This window comes from Oncorhynchus gorbuscha, linkage group LG08 (assembly GCF_021184085.1).
Source record: "Oncorhynchus gorbuscha isolate QuinsamMale2020 ecotype Even-year linkage group LG08, OgorEven_v1.0, whole genome shotgun sequence".
NCBI lineage: Eukaryota > Metazoa > Chordata > Actinopteri > Salmoniformes > Salmonidae > Oncorhynchus > Oncorhynchus gorbuscha.
The window spans coordinates 67,710,360-67,731,839 of NC_060180.1; the positions used below are offsets into that span (position 1 = coordinate 67,710,360).

At 42.9% G+C, this 21,480-nt stretch overlaps 1 protein-coding gene across 1 annotated transcript in view; it reads right to left on the reverse strand.

Moving 5' to 3' along the window:
* The window catches only part of LOC124042087 (ephrin type-B receptor 3-like), an 88,311-nt gene extending 75,563 nt beyond the window's left edge, over positions 1-12,748 (reverse strand). The window contains exons 1-3 of the mRNA XM_046360411.1: positions 12,252-12,748; positions 6,773-6,837; positions 4,232-4,904 (exon numbers count right to left, since the gene is read on the reverse strand). Coding sequence (XP_046216367.1) covers positions 4,232-4,904; positions 6,773-6,837; positions 12,252-12,315 — 802 coding nt within the window. The 5' untranslated portion in view covers positions 12,316-12,748. The remainder of the gene's footprint in view (positions 1-4,231; positions 4,905-6,772; positions 6,838-12,251) is intronic.
* Between the last annotated feature and the right edge of the window lie 8,732 nt (positions 12,749-21,480).

Sequence of the window (21,480 nt, forward strand, 5' to 3'; positions counted from 1 at the left end):
GTCCCGTGTGGCTCAGTTGGTTGAGCATTGCACTAGCCATGCCAGGGTTGTTAATTCAATTCCCACCGGGGACCAGTCTGAAAATGTTTTCACTCCCTACTGTAAGTCACTCTGGATAAGAGCATCTGCTGAATGACTAACATGTAAATGTAATGTCATAAGAAAAGTTACCTGATAAACCAACACAGGTCTCAACTTGAAATAAGATTGAGGAGATTTACACTAATGGTGCATTTACCCCAGAGTTTTACCCAAAAGGCTCAGACTTTTCTTGTTCCATCTACGCGGGCCGGCACCCGTGTCTCCCTGGGCCATGGCTCCGACAGACCTGCTCTCACTTGGAGCCAAAGCCAGGCCACTGATACTTTTCAGCTGGCATTTCCATAACAATAGCTAAATTTGAAGTTTAAAACCTAACAAAGCAAGGGGTTTTGATTATGCAGAGGTTGTTGATCCTGTCCTCACTGTCAGCCCTAGTTATGGAAACACCATTTCCACAGGAACACAAGGGTGTTTACACTAAATACAGCATAAAAGGTTGCACTTAGGAGCTAGACTTTACTTTGACCTGTGTCCTTTAAGTGTAAAACCGAGGCTCTGGCTAACATCTGTCTTATCAGTATGAGGGCTCATAAAAACCTGGCTGGCGAGGGTGTGATTAACTAGTCAGGCTAAGTGGTTTTCCAGTTTGAACTAGGCTCCGTCCTAATTCTCCGGAATGCCACTTTCAGTGACATTTAGTGAACTTTAATGCTCCACATTCTAGCAGCAACAAGAAACATGCAATAAATATCCAAGTTAAGATAACACGAAAATGTGTTTTAACTCTCGTAACTCAACAAAGACCACAGGTCCTGAAACACTTTAATCTGATTTATATTTGTCTTATTACACACTGCATCATCGTTTTGTTTTGCTCTTTCTGGAGGAGAAGGGTTGTATCACCTGAATAGCTTCATTTGTTAACCTCCTTGGAGATGCCTTTTTGTTTGTGTCTTCTCTGATTCCGGAAAGTTCTGTGGCCCTCACTGGCCCCTCTCTCTTTCTCCCTCTCTCCCTCTCTCTCTTTCTCCCTCTCTCCCTCTCTCTCTTTCTCCCTCTCTCAATTCCAATTCATCTCAATTTCTAAGGGCTTTATTGGCATAGGAAACAAGTTTACATTACCAAAGCAAGTTAAATAGATAATAAACAAAAGTGAAATAAACAACAAAAAATGAACAGAAACATCTCTCTCTCTCCCCTTCTTCCGCTTCCTCTATACCCACTCCCTCCCTCCCATCGCCATCTCTCTGTCTCTGATCCCCTCCCTACACCCTCACCGTCCATCTCTCTGTCTCTGACCCCCTCCCTACACCCTCCCATCGCCATCTCTCTGTCTCTGACCCCATCCCTACACCCTCCCATCGCCATCTCTCTGTCTCTGACCCCCTCCCTACACCCTCACCGTCCATCTCTCTGTCTCTGACCCCCTCCCTACACCCTCCCATCATCTCTCTGTCTCTGACCCCCTCCCTCTCTCTCTGTCTCTGACCCCCTCCCTACACCCTCACCGTCCATCTCTCTGTCTCTGACCCCCTCCCTACACCCTCCCATCGCCATCTCTCTGTCTCTGATCCCCTCCCTACACCCTCCCATCGCCATCTCTCTGTCTCTGATCCCCTCCCTACACCCTCACCGTCCATCTCTCTGTCTCTGATCCCCTCCCTACACCCTCCCATCGCCATCTCTCTGTCTCTGACCCCCTCCCTACACCCTCACCGTCCATCTCTCTGTCTCTAACCCCCTCCCTACACTCTCACCGCCCATCTCTCTGTCTCTGACCCCCTCCCTACACCCATCCATCTCTCTGTCTCTGACCCCCTCCCTACACCCTCACCGTCCATCTCTCTCTGTCTCTGACCCCCTCCCTACACCCTCACCGTCCATCTCAAAGTCTCTTGACACCCTCCCTAAACCCTCACCGTCCATCTCTCTGTCCTCTGACCCCCTCCCTACACCCTCACCGTCCATCTCTCTGTCTCTGACCCCCTCCCTACACCCATCTCTCTGTCTCTGACCCCCTCCCTACACCCTCACCATCCATATCTCTCTCTCTGATCCCCTCCCTACACCCTCACCGTCCATCTCTCTCTCTCTCTGATCCCCTCCCTACACCTTCCCATCGCCATCTCTCTGTCTCTGACCCCCTCCCTACACCCTCACCGTCCATCTCTCTCTCTCTCTGATCCCCTCCCTACACCCTCCCATCACCATCTCTCTGTCTCTGACCCCCTCCCTACACCCTCACCGTCTCTCTCTCTCTCTGACCCCCCCTACACCCTCACCGTCCATCTCTCTCTCTGACCCCCTCCACACACCCTCACGTCCATCTCTCTCTGACTCTGACCCCCTCCTTACACCCCCATAGTCCTTCTATCTTTCTGACCCCCTCCCTACACCCTCACCGTCCATCTCTCTTTCTGACCCCTCCCTACACCCTCACCGTCCATCTCTCTCTCTCTCTGACCCCTCTCCCTACACCCTCACCGTCCATCTCTCTCTCTCTCTGACCCCCTCCTTACACCCCCATAGTCCTTCTATCTCTCTCTGTCCCCCTCCCTACACCCCATAGTCCTTCTATCTCTCTCTCTGACCCCCTCCCTACACCCCATAGTCTTTCTATCTCTCTCTGACCCCCTCCCTACACCCCATAGTCCTTCTATCTCTCTCTCTGACCCCCTCCCTACACCCCCACAGTCCTTCTATCTCTCTCTGACCCCCCCTATACCCCATAGTCCTTCTATCTCTCTCTGACCCCCTCCCTACACCCCCTGACAGTCCTTCTATCTCTCTCTGACCCCCCCTACACCCCAATAGTCCTTACCTTCCGCTCGTCCCTACACCCCACCGTCTTATTTTCCTTCCCCCTCCCTCGCTCCCCCCCCCTCTTCTTCCCTCCCTCTCGCTCTAGACTGAGGTAAGAGATTAAACATCCCTGTGATTAATGGTGAGCGGTGGCAGTGTTGGCTCACGGTGGTCTGAGCGGTGTTAATGAGTGCAGCCGACTGTAGATGAACTAACGGTGGGGAGACCATAGAGGAAATGACACTTCCTCTTCCTCGCCACCACCGCGCCTGAAGCCTCTGGAGAGCCTTTTATCAGGCGTCGACGGCAGGCTTTTAACCGTGAGCCGCCAAATGGCGCTAAATTAGCTCTCTGGCTTGTTATTTACCATTCCTCATGCCCATGTAAAGGCAGGAGAGGTGCATGGAGGCTTCTCTTTCTTTCTCTGACCGCTCCTGATGTTGTCCTGGGCAATGGGAAATTCATGGCTCTATCTCTCAGTCCTCCTCTCTCTCCCTCTTATGTGTCTCTCACTTTATCTTTCCTTCCCCCTCTCACAATATATCGCTCTCTCTCTCACAATCTATTTCTCCTTTACAAACCCTCCAAAAAGAGTGTCTCTCTCTCTCTCTCTCTCCCCTCACAATCTATTTCTCCTTTACAAACACTCTCCAAAATTTCTCCTTTACAAACCCTCCAAAAGTCTCTCACTCTCTCTCTCTCCCTCACAATCTATTTCTCCTTTACAAACCCTCCAAAAAGAGAGTCTCTCTCACTCTCTCTCTCTCCCTCACAATCTATTTCTCCTTTACAAACCCTCCAAAAAGAGTCTCTCACTCTCTCTCTCTCCCTCACAATCTATTTCTCCTTTACAAACCCTCCAAAAAGAGTGTCTCTCTCACTCTCTCTCTCTCCCTCACAATCTATTTCTCCTTTACAAACCCTCCAAAAAGAGTCTCTCACACTCTCTCTCTCTCTCCCTCACAATCTATTTCTCCTTTACAAACCCTCCAAAAAGATTCTCTCCTCACAATCTATTTCTCCTTTACAAACCCTCCAAAAAGAGTCTCTCACACTCTCTCTCTCTCTCCCTCACAATCTATTTCTCCTTTACAAACCCTCCAAAAAGATTCTCTCTCACACTATCTTGCTTTCACACTATCTTGCTTTCTCACTATCTCGTCCCCTTTCACTATCTCATTCTCCCTCTGATTGCCCTCTCTCAATATTTGTATGCTGCTGCTCTCTGCAACAGCTCATTAATGCAAACTCTCCATCCTCCTTCACCCTTCATTCATGTGCCACACAATACACACAGACAGGATGGTGTAGACTGTGACTTTCGATGGGCATTAAAAACAGGCTTTAGTTAAAAGTCAAAACAGTCGACTGTACACTAAAGACTCACACTGGCACTGTGTGTCGGTCATGGCCGGCTCAAACCCTGGCATGCAGGTACAAGACCCCACGGGAACCATCCACTCCCCATCCCCGTTGCAGTACAGCTTCAGAGGGACGGACACCTCCTGCGCATTGGACACGCATGCCCCCGGGGCGATGACCAAGGATGTGGCCTCGGCCCCTGTAGCCGTCTCGGGGAAGACGGCGAAGTTTGCGATGGTCGTCGAGCACTTCTTGAAGAAAACCTGCACGGATATCAAGGACATACAAGCCCCCAGGTCCTGGAAGGCCAGGTAGAAGCCGGCCTTGGAGAGAGGTCCGAAGCTTCGCACTTTGGTGTTGATCCTGCCTGCCACCAGAAGGGAAAAACTCTCATCGGGAGCGATGGTGTCCACCTTCACATAAGGGTTCTCCCTCCACAATGGACTACTTTCCGTGGCGGTGTCGCCGTCAGACTCGTAGTAGAAGAGGTTAAAGGTCTCCTTGCAGGAGCCGGGGATGTTGGGAATACTGGCACAGTCGCGGACAGAGAACTTGAGCTCCACGTAGACGCGTAGCACGCCTTTACGGGGGATGAAGTCCGTCCTCAGCCAGTTGTTCTGGTTGGGTTCGCGCACGTTGCACACCTGATACGTCCTTATGGGACTCATGGAGTCATCGTATCCACTCACCTCCTCCCACTGCAGGAAAACAGAGACAAACACTGTAACTAGTGAAGAGATAGAACTGTACACATTATCAGACATGGGTTCAAATAGTATTTTTCGATCAAAACCTAGAACTTGATTTAGTTTTCCAGGTGCAATGGAACCAATGGAATCATCCCAAAAGCGCAAACCCCACCCAGCTGGCAATTCCAGGCAGGTTCCATCTTTCGCTCAAAGTCTTTGAAAGAAAACAAATGCTAATTGAACCTAGGTCTGCTTATAATCATATTATCATTGCACAGAGAAGGCAGCAATGAGAACGTCGTTCCTATGAAATAAGTCACTTTGCAGGTGCTGCTATTGAGATAGATTATAGGGCATGTCCTCAATGAGAACTACCTCATCTCATCACAAACAGTGTATTATCTATTGAAGAGGCGATTCAAGCGCAATCTCATCTCGCTGGTTGCATCACAGAGGTGTTATGGAGTATCTTTTAAGATTCAAGTGGAACATTTTCTAAGCCTACACCTCAAGTCACAAGGAGTATTGTTGCATGCTATGAAATGTGGTCCCGTCGAGCAGTCAGCACTTAGCTTCAACAGCGATGATATGGTTCTCTACAGTCGGGGAATAAACCATTTACATCAGTTCATATCAGCAGATCTTCTATATCAAATACATTTGACATTATTACAATATAGGCATGACCACCTAAAGGAAATAGTCAAAGAGCCATCTATTTGAGGATTATATCTATAATTAACCATGATCCTAATTAACTGGGTTATTAACAGATTTTTGCCCAAGGAAATAATCATCTCCTCTAAGAAGTTAATCTTTTGATTCTAACAAGTCAACCTGAATAATACATTTCCATTCTTAATGACATTGATCAATTCAACAGGAGGAACAGAATGCATAATTCAATATGGTGGAGCACGCACGCATACAATCTATTCCAAAACGATGAGTCCAGGAATCAGCATCGTACACCATAAATCAGGGCCAGCACAGTGCCGTAATACCTCACAAATAGGATAATTGCGCCCGGCCAGAACGTATGGGCTTGTCACACATTTTGAAAGGGCCATCTTGCCCTTATGACGTATGGCTTGTAGGGGTGCAAAGACATTTGCTGTGAGCCTGCAGAAAGGCTCGAGAAAGGACTGGACTGCCTAAGAGTGTTGCCATAGTAACACATCGTTTCCATTGACTGACTTTGCGCTCACGTACCAAAGACAAATTACACTGCCCTGGAGTGGGGGAGGTCTATCAAGCTGTTAGCCTAGGGGTCAAATTCATGTTGTTTTATTTTCTCATCATTCCTACGGGGGATATCATCATCTGAAACATTAATTCCCTGCTGTAATTTGCCTATGTGCTTCTTCCACCTTAAGAGATATATTTCCACACTCTACAGCTGGTGTTGCTTACAGACGTGTCTGGGTCTGTTTAAGTCTGTTTGGGTCTGTGTACCCAATATGACTGAGTTTCCTCTTTTTGGACAATATTAGAATCGTATGTTTTTGGAAATCCTGATATGCGAGAAACTTTGCTTAAATTTCAAACTTAAAGGTGTATGTTTATCATTTGTTTTCAGCAACCAAGAAAACAAACAGAGTTATAAAACAGTGGGAGGTATGTCGTTTAAGTCCGGGGGAGATCTATTAACTAGCAGATGGAGCAAATGCTGTGGAGTACTGCAGGAACACAAGTCAAGGTTTAAATTCTATACCAAAAATACACACACACACACACACACACACACACACACACACACACACACACACACACACACACACACACACACACACACACACACACACACACACACACACACACACACACACACACACACACACACACACACACACACACACACACACACACAGACTCACTCCACTCTCCGGAAACGTGGTCCAGGCCAGTTCTGTGGTTGCCCACTTGCTGTCCATTAGTGTTTCTGTAAATCAAGAACAAGAGGGTTAGTTTAAACTAAGTATTAAGAGGTGGTTTATGGGAAATAAAAAAATATAGCACAAACAAAAAAAGCCCACACAGATGTCTATTATTAACTTAATGAAATATTTTCTATATTTTCATTCTATTCATTTCTGTGGTCTTGACATCAATTCCACACACACAGACCCACAGACACACACAGACCACACACACAGACGACAGACACACACACACACACACACACACACACACACACACACACACACACACACACACACACACACACACACACACACACACACACACACACACACACACACACACACACACACACACACACACACACACACACACACACACACACACACACACACACACACACACACACACACACACACACACACGCACAGACACACACACACACACAGACGCACAGACACAGAAAAGGGCTGAATACATAAATAATCTGTCATGATGACACAACTGTTATCACACATAAAGTTCCATCACATAGAAATAAGATTCTAGAAGAAAAAACCTGTCAGTCTTTGATAGAATTGGAAATACAGAAATGGGCAAAAAAATGCCCCATCCTCTAGGAGGGAGAAATCATCTTGATCGGATTTCAAAGCTTTACTGCTAAACAATATCACAATCAATCCCAAAGCACTCGGAGACCCAGCCATAGTGGATTCTCCAGAATATTGACCTTGTATAATACAGGTCATTGTGAAAGAATCAGGTGAATTAAAGTCTGTTTGTTCCTGCCTAGCAACAAATGATCCTAGTATCTTTTTTTCTTTACACTTCTGTGTTTACGATGTCAGAACGAGGGATGAGGTTAAACAAATACAAGAAAAGAACGTGTCATTTAGTGGATCAATAGACACTGTTGTCACCTTTCAGGCTGTGTGATGGTTGAGTGTAGGTCATTAAACCACACAAAAGGCCCAGTTAAAAGGCCATCTTCTTGATTGTGAAGATTCAACTGTTTACTCAAATGCACCTCCAATTTACAGATGTGTCAATGACTTTTAATAGAAACTCAAGCATGAGGACTCCCTTATTTTCATGGTAGTTTGAACCTAGATTAGCAATACATTGTCAAAAGTGATCTTCTTCATTCTAATAATCAATCTAAACATTGGATTCTTTACTCAAATGCAACTCCAATTTACAGATGTGTAAGGACTCACCCATTACTATATTGTGTTGGGGATCTACATTTGCTATAAGGTGTGGGTACCACTTTATAATAACCTTGCATGAATAACATTATATAAATGATTATAAATGTTATAAATGATTATGAATTGTAAGGCTAATTAATGATTACAAAAAAGGTATTTATAGTTATTTTTATTAAGGTGTGCATGTTTGCTATTGTGTGTTGGATTACCCCTGGTTGACCAAGAGGAGAGTGAGGTGATACAACGTGTGTAGCTATGGTTGCTGCACTACACATGATCAAATTACCATAGATGTGAGCTGGCCAGCTGCGGAAGCTTGACTACAACGGGTATTGAAATAAATGCCAATAACAGTTCATCAGTCATGAGACAGCGAGAACATTGACTAGCTGTCTGCACGTTCAACAAGCGCCAAGCCCAAGTCCATCTATCTCAGGTTCCAGGTTATTTCTTGGATGTTAGAGCCTTTTCCTGAGGCAACATAAACTCTTCTCCAACTGACCTCTTCATAGACCTCAGTGAGCCTTGCTGTGGCTTACTGAACAGGGCTTTGCCTGAGAATTCCATCGCTACTCGCAGTAGCACTCAAAGAACATTTGTGTAGATTAGAGGTACTTTATCCACAGGCTTACCACATGAGTTCAATTCAGATTCCCAAGGTTTGACAGAAGGCTCAATACTAATTCAAACGTGCTTCAGCTGCGCAGGAAGTCTTTTATTGAAAAACATTTTTTTTTAACTTGACCCCCGAAAGCTAAACACAGCTTTTAATTAAATAGCATCCCAAGTGTAAAAACTCTCTACCGCTTCGCCCTCCAAGTACCATTTGAAAGTCTAACTTTGTAGCTATTACTCAAATCCGTCAAGATACTCTCCCATAAAACTACAGGCAGTGGTGATGCCTCCCCCAGGGCAAAAAAAACCCCAATGGAACTTACAGGATCTCCATCACCGCCCCCATGGTGTTTACGGTTTGTATTCACTGGAGCAAAATGCATCAGTATGTCCTTACTCACTGCTCCTATTGGAGCACACAGGCTAATGTTTAATGCATTTTTTTGAGTTGGGAGGCTATGAAAGGAAGGCCACTCCTCGTATTCAATTAATTTGACACGTACTTCCACAAATATATGAAATATTTAAAGGACTAACATCTCTCCACTGATTCTGTGTATAATCAGGTACATATAGATAGACATAGGCCATAACACATAGGTATTTCGACTGGAAATGAAGTGGCAAATTCAGAGTTCGTAGGTCTACTGTTTGACTATTTTTGCTGGTCTCGCTAGATGAGTGCATCTTCTATCTCCATTCATCAATCAATCAATCAATCAAAAATGTATTTATAAAGCCCTTTTTACATCAGCAGATGTCACAAAGTGCTGGACAGAAACCCAGTCTAAAACCCCAAACAGCAAGCAATGCAGATGTAGAAGCACGGTGGCTAGGAAAAACTCCCTCGAAAAACAGGAGCCTGTGAAGAAACCTAGAGAGGAACCAGGCTCTGAGGGGTGGCCAGTCCTCTTCTGTCTAAGCTGAGATGTTGAGATGTTATGCTTGATGAACCGCTTTAATCAACTCAAGCTGACCCTAATTCGACATTCTCCTTCAGGCTATTTGCATCTGCACATATGGTTCAAATCAGAATGATCCATATTTACCTCTAATGTACAGGCAAGAGATAAGGAAAGTGTGCACTGATATAGAGATGTTCCTCATGTATGTGCAGAAGAAAATGGCTAAGTGTGTTCTTCTGCATTCATGCATATTTTTCGTCGCCTATTACGTCAGATATTTTTTATAGAATGTTAAGGTTTTCTGAGCAATTATGTAATTGCATTTACGTTCCAATACCATGTGACTGAAAATAGCACAGGTACACACAACATTACTGTTAAAGGGGTTAATTATAAAGAAGATCACAGGGTCAATGCGTCACACACATGACTAGGAGGCCAGAGCTTATATAGCCAGATAAACTCATGGACACACCCAAGGATGCAGTCATGGACACTGCACTCAAATCCACAAAACAAATCGACATTCAACTGACATACAATACTGGGGGGGGGGGTCCTCATGGAAACCAATGTGAAACTGCCAATTCAATTGTTCCATTAATTCCAATTCATCTCTTGGAATTAACTAAACAACACTGAACTTAACACAAATGAATTTAATTAATTCTATGGATGGAAGTAAATGAAACCAACAGGCAACTGCCAATTTAAGAGCCAAACTCCAACTCATCTCCCCATCACACTGGCAACAGGGCATGGACCCCAACAGCCCTAAAACCCATAAGACACTCTAACCACTCTAACCTCCGCCCATCCCCAGAGGACAGACATTAGTTAACAACCCAGTGTTGAGTAACTGAAGTTGTTGGTCGGGGAGAAACTTGCTGATGAAAGGCCCAGTGGGACTAGCTAGGGAGGCTGCGGCTGCCGCTGCATTGATTTAGATGCTGACACCAGAATTAATGAGGGATAATACTGGCTGGCGTCCAAGAGAAGCAGATTGTACTCGGAGAAGGACAGGCAGGCATGCAGGCAGGGAAAGATGGGGGATTTGGAGAGAAATATTAAGGAGCTGGTATAGCCTAAATGAATTTGCCTTGGTTTACATTGGCTGGGCTCCACCCTGTAGAAATAACCTGGTCTCAGATTGGTTTGTGCTGTCTTGCCAACTCACGTGACAATGTCTGACCGTAGACGTTGGTAAGACAGTGCCAAATGTGACAATGACCATAGGCGTTGGCAAGACAGCACAAACAGATCTGGGACCAGGCAATCGATTGGCAAGCAACTGGGAGAGTATGCTCCTCTGGTAATTAGTCTGTTTGTTTTGGTTTCTGAAATTACTACATATCAGTGAAGCACTTTGGAAGGAAGGTTCAGGATTTAAATTGTTAGAGATATTGGCTTTTCCCTACAGAAAGGAAATGTACAGAGTGACGCTAAACCTTGTTACATTAAGCATGTAATATGCACGTTGTAATGTGAGGCACCTATTTTGGAGTTATGCCAATTGAATATACAGATGTAGGATCTTAATTTGATCACTATTGTTGCTGAAAATGCAAATGTACAGTGTATTCAAGGTATAAAAAGTTAATAATTTCACTTTAAAATGTCAGACTTGATTTGGTATCAACCCCCCCCCCCAAAATGTCCAATAAACCAATTTTTCCCCTCCAAATTTCCTGTTGTTGCAGGATTATTTTTCTGCTAGCAAACTAGCTCAAATGAAGATCCTACATCTATATATGAAAACTACAACCTCCCCATCGGTGTAAGCCCTTGTTTACTTTGTGATAACTAATTACATCATATCATATATATATAAATATCAGAATGTCAGAGTCCGGAATACATATATATCTGACATTCTTATATTTTTTGGATTTGTGTGTTTAGTTTTGTTATACTGCACTGTTGGAGCTAGAAGCATAAGCATGTCGCTGCACCTTCGATAATAACATCTGTAAAATATGTGTAGGTGATACAAGTTGATTTGGGTGTATTATACAGCATTAGTCCTGAATGTCAAACTGAGCTGATTTATGGGTTTGGTCAAGCAACCAAGCATAAGGACAGAAGGCCATCCTTAGCTTGTGGGTGTGACAACAGAGCAAAAGGTACTCAACAATAGCCACGGGGATGCAGTTGGAATGTAAGCATGGGAGTGTTACACACGGAGGCCTGAGAATGCAAGGCATCCTTTTCCTTTGTAGGGAAAGCTATACCAAGGAACTGTAGTTTTTCTAGTGTGTGTGTCATTGATCAGTTTCGTAGAACAATAATCATCAAATGTGTGGCTCAACCACAACACAATAAAATGGTGTGATACGAAACACGACGTATATAATACTATTTGAATAGTATGAACATAAACGGTAACTTCGTATCCTAAACAATCGATCTACTCTATCCATTGTCAACTGTGGAACATTACAACCTTTTTTTTTAATTTGAGGTTATTACAGGTATCCTACAACCTAATGAACATGAACATAATGAATGTTTTTATGAGCCATGCAATTGCCAAAATAAAGCTGCGCTTCATGATATTGTACAACGATTATTCATATTATTCTAACATAATTGCCTTATTGGCAGTTCATCAAGGCTTGGGAACACATTCGTTGGAACATCTACATACGTAAAAGAAAATTCGTAGAAAATAGTGTAGTATATTGACATGATTTTTTTGTACATACCTTCAACAGCTAATACCACGGGAAGCACAAAGCTGCACATCCACAGCAAGTAATCCATTGTCATAAACTAGGTTCTTGCAACATGAATAAAGACTTTGACTGGACCGGTCAGATGGTGCCACACAACATACACCACCTATAGCACTGGAGTCGATGAACGGTTTACACGTCACTTGAATTAATATGATGAATAAAACCATCCCGTTCCACTACATCCAGTCGAACGTAGTATTAATCAAGCATTTTTTGTTTTTCATTGAAATCAACGGTCAAATCCTCGAAGAGAATGGACAAAGCTTACGGAGCATTACAATGCGCTCTTTCTACAACTCCTTTCTCGCGCTTTACCGATGCCAAATTGTTATCCAAACGCACATCTATGCCCGTGCACATTGCTCCAAAAATACAGCAAATCTTTACTATCTAAAAACTAAGTAATCCACTTCACTAACTCCGTTGTAGCTGTTGCTCCTCAAGGAGTGTGCATTGGAATGGCAATCGGGACAGCCGAGACAGACGGGGGCTGGGGAGTGTACGGGACGGGTGGAAGGAGGGGGGTCTGCCTTGCTCTGCGAACATGCAAGTCACACCCCTCCCGAGACGCAGAGAGAATCTCGTGCACTTTGGGGACCAGCATTAGAGATAAGAGAAAACCTTTCCTGGTTTATGTGGTGGTTTCGTTCATTCAAGCCCCATAACCTGAATCAATGTGCAATACAAAACGAACTGTGGATCTGTGACGAATGTCAATAACGAAGCCTTGGATAGATGGATAGATAGCGCCTCCCACAGGTTATTGAGTTACTATTGTAGGCTAGCATGAGCGCCTCCCACAGGTTATTGAGTGTCAAGGTTACTAATTGTAGGCTAGCATGCTGTGATTTTAATTACTGTTGACCTACTGTGATGTATTGAACTAGCATGAGCGCCTCCATCCATATGTACAAACTAAATATATGGTTAAATTGAGACAATTACATTGATCAAGGTTACTAATTGTAGGCTAACATGATTGTTTTAACATGTTTTGAGGCTGTGATTTTAATTTGTTTACAAACATTGTAAAATGACCTACTGTGATGTATTGAACTATTACAACATAACTCATACTATCGGAACTTTGCGACCTCTGTTTTATAAAACTTTTTTTTTGTGAAGAATCAACAACAAGGGGACAATCAGAAGTGGAACAACATTTATTGAAAAACAACAAATCAAAAACTGAAAAATTGGGCGTGCAAAATATTCCAACTGCCCCTCTTTCGTTAAAAAGCTGAGGGATGGGGCTGGAGAAATGGAACCAATCTCAAATCCATAGACAGAGCTATGGAGACAGACTGGCCATCCATATGTACAAACTAAATATATGGGGGGTTGGAAATGATGCAGACAATTACATTGATGGAAGCCACAATCTATATGCAATATATATAATAATACATATAAATAAATAAAGAAATAAATAAAGAAAGAAATATATATATATATATATATATATTGGTATATGTAGGCAGCAGGACATGGCACACGTTAACCCCAGTGGTGTATGTAGGCAGCAGGAATCCCAGTGGTATATTAGGCAGCAGGCATGGCACACATTAATCCCAGTGTATATGTAGGCAGCAGGACATGGCACACATTAATCCCAGTGTTATATGTAGGCAGCAGGACATGGCACACATTAATCCCAGTGGTATATGTAGGCAGCAGGACATGGCACACATTAATCCCAGTGTTATATGTAGGCAGCAGGACATGGCACACATTAATCCCAGTGTTATATGTAGGCAGCAGGACATGGCACACATTAATCCCAGTGGCAGCAGGACATATATGTAGTGGTAGCAGGACATGGCACACATTAATCCCAGTGGTATATGTAGGCAGCAGGACATGGCACACATTAATCCCAGTGTTATATGTAGGCAGCAGGACATGGCACACATTAATCCCAGTGGTGTATGTAGGCAGCAGGACATGGCACATGTTAATCCCAGTGGTATATGTAGGCAGCAGGACATGGCACACATTAATCCCAGTGTTATATGTAGGCAGCAGGACATGGCACACATTAATCCCAGTGGTATATGTAGGCAGCAGGACATGGCACACATTAATCCCAGTGGTATATGTAGGCAGCAGGACATGGCACACATTAATCCCAGTGGTATATGTAGGCAGCAGGACATGGCACACATTAATCCCAGTGGTGTATGTAGGCAGCAGGACATGGCACACATTAATCCCAGTGGTATATGTAGGCAGCAGGACATGGCACACATTAATCCCAGTGGTATATGTAGGCAGCAGGACATGGCACACATTAATCCCAGTGGTATATGTAGGCAGCAGGACATGGCACACATTAATCCCAGTGATATATGTAGGCATTAGGACATGGCACACATTAATCCCAGTGGTATATGTAGGCAGCAGGACATGGCACACATTAATCCCAGTGGTGTATGTAGGCAGCAGGACATGGCACACATTAATCCCAGTGGTATATGTAGGCAGCAGTGGTGTAAAACGGCTATTTCAGCTGTCTGTATTTGTATTTATTATGGATCCCCATTAGTTCCTGCCAAGGCAGCAGCTACTCTTCGCTACTCTCCCTGGGGTCCAGCAAATTTAAGGCAGTTATACAATTTTAAAAACATTACAATACATTCACAACAGATTTCACAACACATTAAGTGTGTGCCCTCAGGCCACTACTCTACTACCACATATCTACAACACAAAACCCATGTGTATGTGTATGAATAGTGCGTATGTTATTGTGTGTGTGTACGCACTGCATCTAAGTGCAAGTAGGCGTCACTACAGACCCTGGTTCGATTCCAGGCTGTATCACAACCGGCCGTGTTCGGGAGTCCCATAGGACAGCACACAATTGGCCCAGTGTCGTTAGGGTTTGGCCGGGGTAGGTCGTCATTGTAAATAATCATTTCACTTGCCTAGTTAAATAAATGTTAAATAAAAAATGCATGTGCCTGTGTTTGTGTCTCATTCTACGACCCGGGAGTCCCTGGCGTTACAAGCGCCATGCTCTACCAACTGAGCTCCCCAGTCCCCGCTGTCCCTGCGCTCGGCACCTTTACACCAAACCCCATATCCCCCGGTCATGCCCCCTCCCCTTACATCCCCTTGTGGCTCCCCACTGCCAGCTCCCCTTCAGCTCCCCACACACCCTCTCTCCCCTAGCCCCCCGACTCTTTTTGTCCCCCTGTCTTTGTGGTCTAATTACCTCCAGCTCAGTCCCCAGCAGGTTGGGTCCTTGTGGCCCCCCACACTGCCAGCTCCCCTTCAGCTCCCCATTTTTTCCCCTTACACATCTACACACAATACCCTCTCTCCCCAGCTAGCCCCCCCCCCGGACTCTTTTTGTCCCCCTGTCTTTGTGGTCTAATTACCTCCAGCTCAGTCCCCAGCAGGTTGGGTCAGCCCCTCCATTGAAACAGTGATGGGCAGGATGGCTCTTTAAACCACATCCCACTACATTGACTGAACCCAAAATATGACACTGCTGCCTGGCTTCTTCATAGAATCAATGACATCATTGTAAAGAGTGGGGGGTCATCTATGTAAATGCTAGGAATGCAGCATGTAGTCTATTATAGAGACATTGAAATACTTGTTGGGGGTTTGGAATCAACTGGTGTTGTTGTGATATATACGTCTAGTGATGTATTGGGTGCTTTAATGTAGTTGACAGACTGGAACCGTAGCGTTTTTCTTTTGAGAAAATGAAACATTTACTGTTTATGCGGGTTGTTTTCTCATTATGCCGATGTCGAGACAAAGAATATTCAGTGCCTTCAGAAAGTATTCATCACACCCGTTGACTTATTCCACATTTTGCTGTGTTACGGTCTGAATTCAACATTTATTAAATACATTTTTTCCCCCTTACACATCTACACACAATACTCTATAACGACAAAGGGAAAACAATCTTACAAAATGTATTCAAAATAAAATACAGAAATATTGAATTTACATAAGTATTCCCACCTCTGAGTCAATACTTTGTAAAGGGCACATTTGGCAGTGATAACAGCTGCGAGTCTTTTGGGTAAGTGTCTAAGAGCTTTGCACACCTGGATTGTACAATATTTGCCAATTATTTATTTTAAAATTCTTCAAGCTCTGTTGGTTGTTGATCATTTCTAGACAGCCATTTTCAAGTCTTGACATAGATTTTTCAAGACGATTTAAGTAAAAACTGTAACTAGGCCACTCAGGAACCGTCAATGTCATCTTGGTAAGCAACTATAGTGTATATTTGGCCTTGTGTTTTAGTTTATTGTCCTGCGGAAGGGTGAATTTGTCTCCCAGTGTCTTTTGAAAAGCAGACTGAACCAGGTTTTACGTGCTTAGCTCCATTCCATTTGTTTTCATCCTAAAAAACTCCCTATACCTTGCCGATGACAAGCAAACCCATAATAACATGATGCAGCCACCACCATGCTTGGAAATAGTAAGTGTGGTACTCAGTGATGTGTTGGATTTCCCCCAAACATAACGTTTTCAATTCAGAGCATAAAGTTCAGTTCGTTACCACATTGTTTGCAGTTTTACTTTGTGCCTTATTACAAACAGGATGCATGTTTTGGAATATATTTAAGTCACTATTGGCCTCATGGTGAAATGCCTGAGCGGTTTCCTTCCTCTCCGTCAACTGAGTTAGGAAGGACTTGTGTATCTTTTTACTGACTGGGTGTATTGATACACCATCCAAAGTGTCATGAATAACTTCACCACGCTCAAAGGGAAACTCAATATCTGCTTTTTACATTTTATTTCTACCAATAGGTGCCCTTTGTGAGGCATTAGAAAACCTCCCTGGTCTTTGTGGTTGAATCTGTGTTTGAAATTCACTGCGCAACTGAGGGACCTTATATATGTGTGTAACGGTTTTCCTCCTTTTCTGAGGAGGAGTAGGAAAGATCGGACCAATGCGCAGCGTGGTAAGTGTCCATATATTATTGAAATATAACCGAACACTGAATACAAAAGAACGAGGAATAAATGAAAACCGAAACAGTTCTGTATGGAGAAACACAGACACAGAAAACAACTACCCACAACCCATAGTGGGAAAACAGGCTGCCTAAGTATGGTTCTCAATCAGAGACAACGATCGACAGCTGCCTCTGATTGGGAACCATACCAGGCCAAATACAGAAATACAAAACCTAGAATACACAACATAGAATGTCCACCCCAACTCACGCCCTGACCAAACTAAAAGAGACATAAAAAAGGAACTAAGGTCAGAGCCTGACAATGTGTGTGGTACAGAGATGAGGTCGTCATTCAAAAATCATGGTAAACACTACTATGGCACACAGAGTGAGTCCATGCAACTTATTATATGAATTGGGAACCACATTTCTACTCCAGAACTTATTTAGGATTAGCATTACAAAGTGGTTGAATACCTATTGAGTCAAAACATTTCAGCTTTTCATTTTTTGTTAATTTGTAAAGATTTCCAAAAACATGATTCCACTTTGACATTATGGGGTATTGTGTGTAGGTCAGTGACACAACACCTCAATTCAATCCATTTTAAATGAGGCTGTAACAATAAAATGTGGGAAAAGTCCAGAGGTGCGAATACTTTTACAGCCATTGCTGTGAGGAACAATACAATAGCCAATGAATGAAGTCGCCTCTGGAGGAGGGTTTTGAAAGACTTTGATTGTGTAAGTGTAAACATTCCCTCTACCTACTATGTGTATTGGATACCTATGTGCAATCACAGCAGCAACGTTTGTGACCCATTGCCATGGAAACAAGGCAACCGGTGGAGTACAAACAGTATTGTAAATACAACCTATGTGTATCTGTTTGCTGATCTGAACTATTTGCACATTGTTAAGAACACTGTATGTTGCTTGATACTATACAATTTGAAACGTCATTATCCTTTTGAAACCTTTAGAGTGCAATGTTTACTATATGTTTGTTTTTGTTGTTGTTGTTGTTGTTGTTGTTTTTGGGGGTTTCTTCTCACTTTTGTTTATTTCACTTGCGTTTGCAATGTAAACATGTTTCCCATGCCAACAAAGCCCCTTTGAATTGAATTGAGAGGAGAGAGAGGATCAATGTCTGTGATTTAACTGAGGACCAGTGTTTCCCAAATGCAAGGAGTTTGGTGGATTATGGGGCAAACACTTCATTTTAGACCCCCACTTAGAGCAAGAAGTCAACAACAGAGGGGCTCCAGAAGAGAGGAAGGACTGTCATCTGAAGAGTGTTGCCAGCAGCTACGTATATGGGTGTGAGATGTCTCAACCTCTCACTCATCCTGTGACTTCCCCTTCCTGGGAACATGTTGGTCAACAGTATCATCAACACACTAGTATTACAGTTTCTCCATTGCTTGAGCACATTTGTCCAAACACAATTCCCTTCTTCAAAACAATTAACACACAACCCCAAGCTGAAACACGTTGGCCAAAAACGACACATTTTATTTACATAATGTATAAAGAGTCTTAAAAACATGAAATGCATGACACAAAACCAACTACCTCCATCTAAACATACAACTTGTTATCTAATGAAATGTTATTTCAATCAATTGTTACATAATGGCCCAATAAATACTAACTACAGCTATCAATATACCCTAACATGGTTAACCCCCTTTTATATGTCTGGGCCATTTGTTGATAATAAAATTCTAGCACCATAAAAGGCTAATGAACATCATTACAGCATGGGCTATATTCCTTTTCCTAAAATGATTTTTACCAAAGATGACCAATGCATAATGTCACTCAAGAGCATCAATATTCAAAAACAAAAGGCTTTATTTGACCTTGTTCCATTTTAACTGAGAGTTGAACTATCTTCCTCTGTGTGCCTCTCTACCTCTTCTTTGTCCTTACCCTCTACCTCTTACTTGGTCCATTCTTGCAAACAGCAAGTCAAAGGTGACTTATTTGATGCATGAATAAGGACCGATTACTGTTTTGGACATGTGCAGAAGAGGTTCACATTCATGGGAGTAATTTGTATCAGCTGTGACCAAAATGTGTAAATGTTGTTTGTCTCGAATTTACTCAACTGAGTTTTGCGTTTTTTTGTTGTTGTAGAAAGTTGGGTTTACTGTTTTTCAAAAACGTGCTTAGTATTTTCATTGTGTGTGAAAGCTACGAGGAATGATTTACAGTTTTGCAAAAAAAGAATACTGTTGTGCTCTCTAGGCTATGATGGACATCAAGTGGACCCCAGTTTCATTATAAGTGTCTTAGCAATCAACGAGAACTGTAACACATTGCCATCAGTACATTGCATTCAGTTGCACTGTCTGCATTGTTCGGTTAAGGGCTTGTAAGTAAGCATTTCACGGTAAGGTTGTATTCAGCGCATGTGACGAATAAAAATGTATTTGATTAGATTATAATCAACACATTATCATCAATACATTATCATCGACACATTATCATCGACACATTATCAACACATTGTCATCAACACACTATCATCAGTGCACTATCGTCAACACATTATCATCGACACATTGTCATCAACACACTATCATCAACACACTATCATCAATACACTATGGTCAACACATTATCATCGACACATTGTCATCAACACACTATCATCAGTGCACTATCGTCAACCCATTATCATCAACCCATTATCATCAACACATTGTCATCAACACACTATCATCAGTGCACTATCGTCAACCCATTATCATCAACCCATTATCATCAACACATTGTCATCAACACACTATCATCAATGCACTATCGTCAACACATTATCATCGACACAGTATCAACACATTGTCATCAACACACTATCATCAACACACTATCATCAACACATTGTCATCAACACACTATCATCAATGCACTATCGTCAACACATTATCATCGACACAGTATCAGCACATTGTCATCAACACACTATCATCAACACACTATCATCAATGCACTATTGTCAACACATTATCATCGACACATTATCAACACATTGTCATCAACACATTATCATCAACATGACCGTTATTCTTTCTGCTGTTTCCAGAAGGTTGAGGCCTGAGAGAATGCTCTATACAGTATTCTGTATGTTAATCAGAGGTCAACTTACAGCTGTTACATGTTTACTGAATGATCCAAAGGTACATAGCTACTGTATGTTTCATTAAAAGGCCTTCATGAAGTTTCAATACTGATATTGAGTCACCCTCAATAAAGATGGTAGGCTTTTTATTGTTGCATACGTTTGTGTAGAATGATGACTTTTTAGAGAAACCTATCTATAGCTCTTCATTCATTCAATAACTTAGCCATCCATCCAACAATAAGTCTCACCCTTTCATTCACTGATTCATTGATTCATTCAAACAGATCCTAACTCAGGCAGTCATGTCTACCACATATACTATAGCTTTGATCATAGACTGAGAATATATGCGCCTGGGCTTTCGCTGTGACGGCAAGTGGTGTGTTATGAAGAATCATGGTTGAGAGAACCTTTTGCCATCCTGCCGTAGTCCACAAATGAGAAATCAGTCCTTGGGATGAGGTGGGGAAATATATATTTCACAGAGCATGGCGAAGAGAGGCTGCCGTGATATGACACGATTCAAGGGCTACAGATGTAGGATCTTAACTTGAGTCAGTTCGCTACAGCAGTAAAATAATCCTGCAGCAACAGGAAATGTGAATTATTATGTAGATTACAATTTGGATTTTTTTTGTTGTTGTAGGGGTTGATCATTTTATTGTTCGGGCAAATCAAGTCTGACATTTTAAAGTGGAAATTCCAAACTTTAAAAATAATTTTTAAATCTTGAATACACTACAAGTATGCAAATTCCAGAAACAACATGATGATCAAATTAAAATACGGCATCTCTATGTCCCCAATGGTACCCCATTCCCTATATAGTGCACTAATTTTAACCATGACCCATAGGGCTCTGGTCAAAACTAGTGCACTGATGTAGGGAATAGGGTGCCATTTGGGAATCAGACAAGGATAAGCCTGGGAATAGAGTATTGCACTGGGGGGGTATCAGCTGTGAAACAGCAGCTGACAGGACAGGATGACAGATCATTTCACAGCCTGAGCTCTCCTGGAAGCTACTTTGGAATTATGTCTAACTCTGCTACTGTGTGTGTGTGTGTGTGTGTGTGTGTGTGTGTGTGTGTGTGTGTGTGTGTGTGTGTGTGTGTGTGTGTGTGTGTGT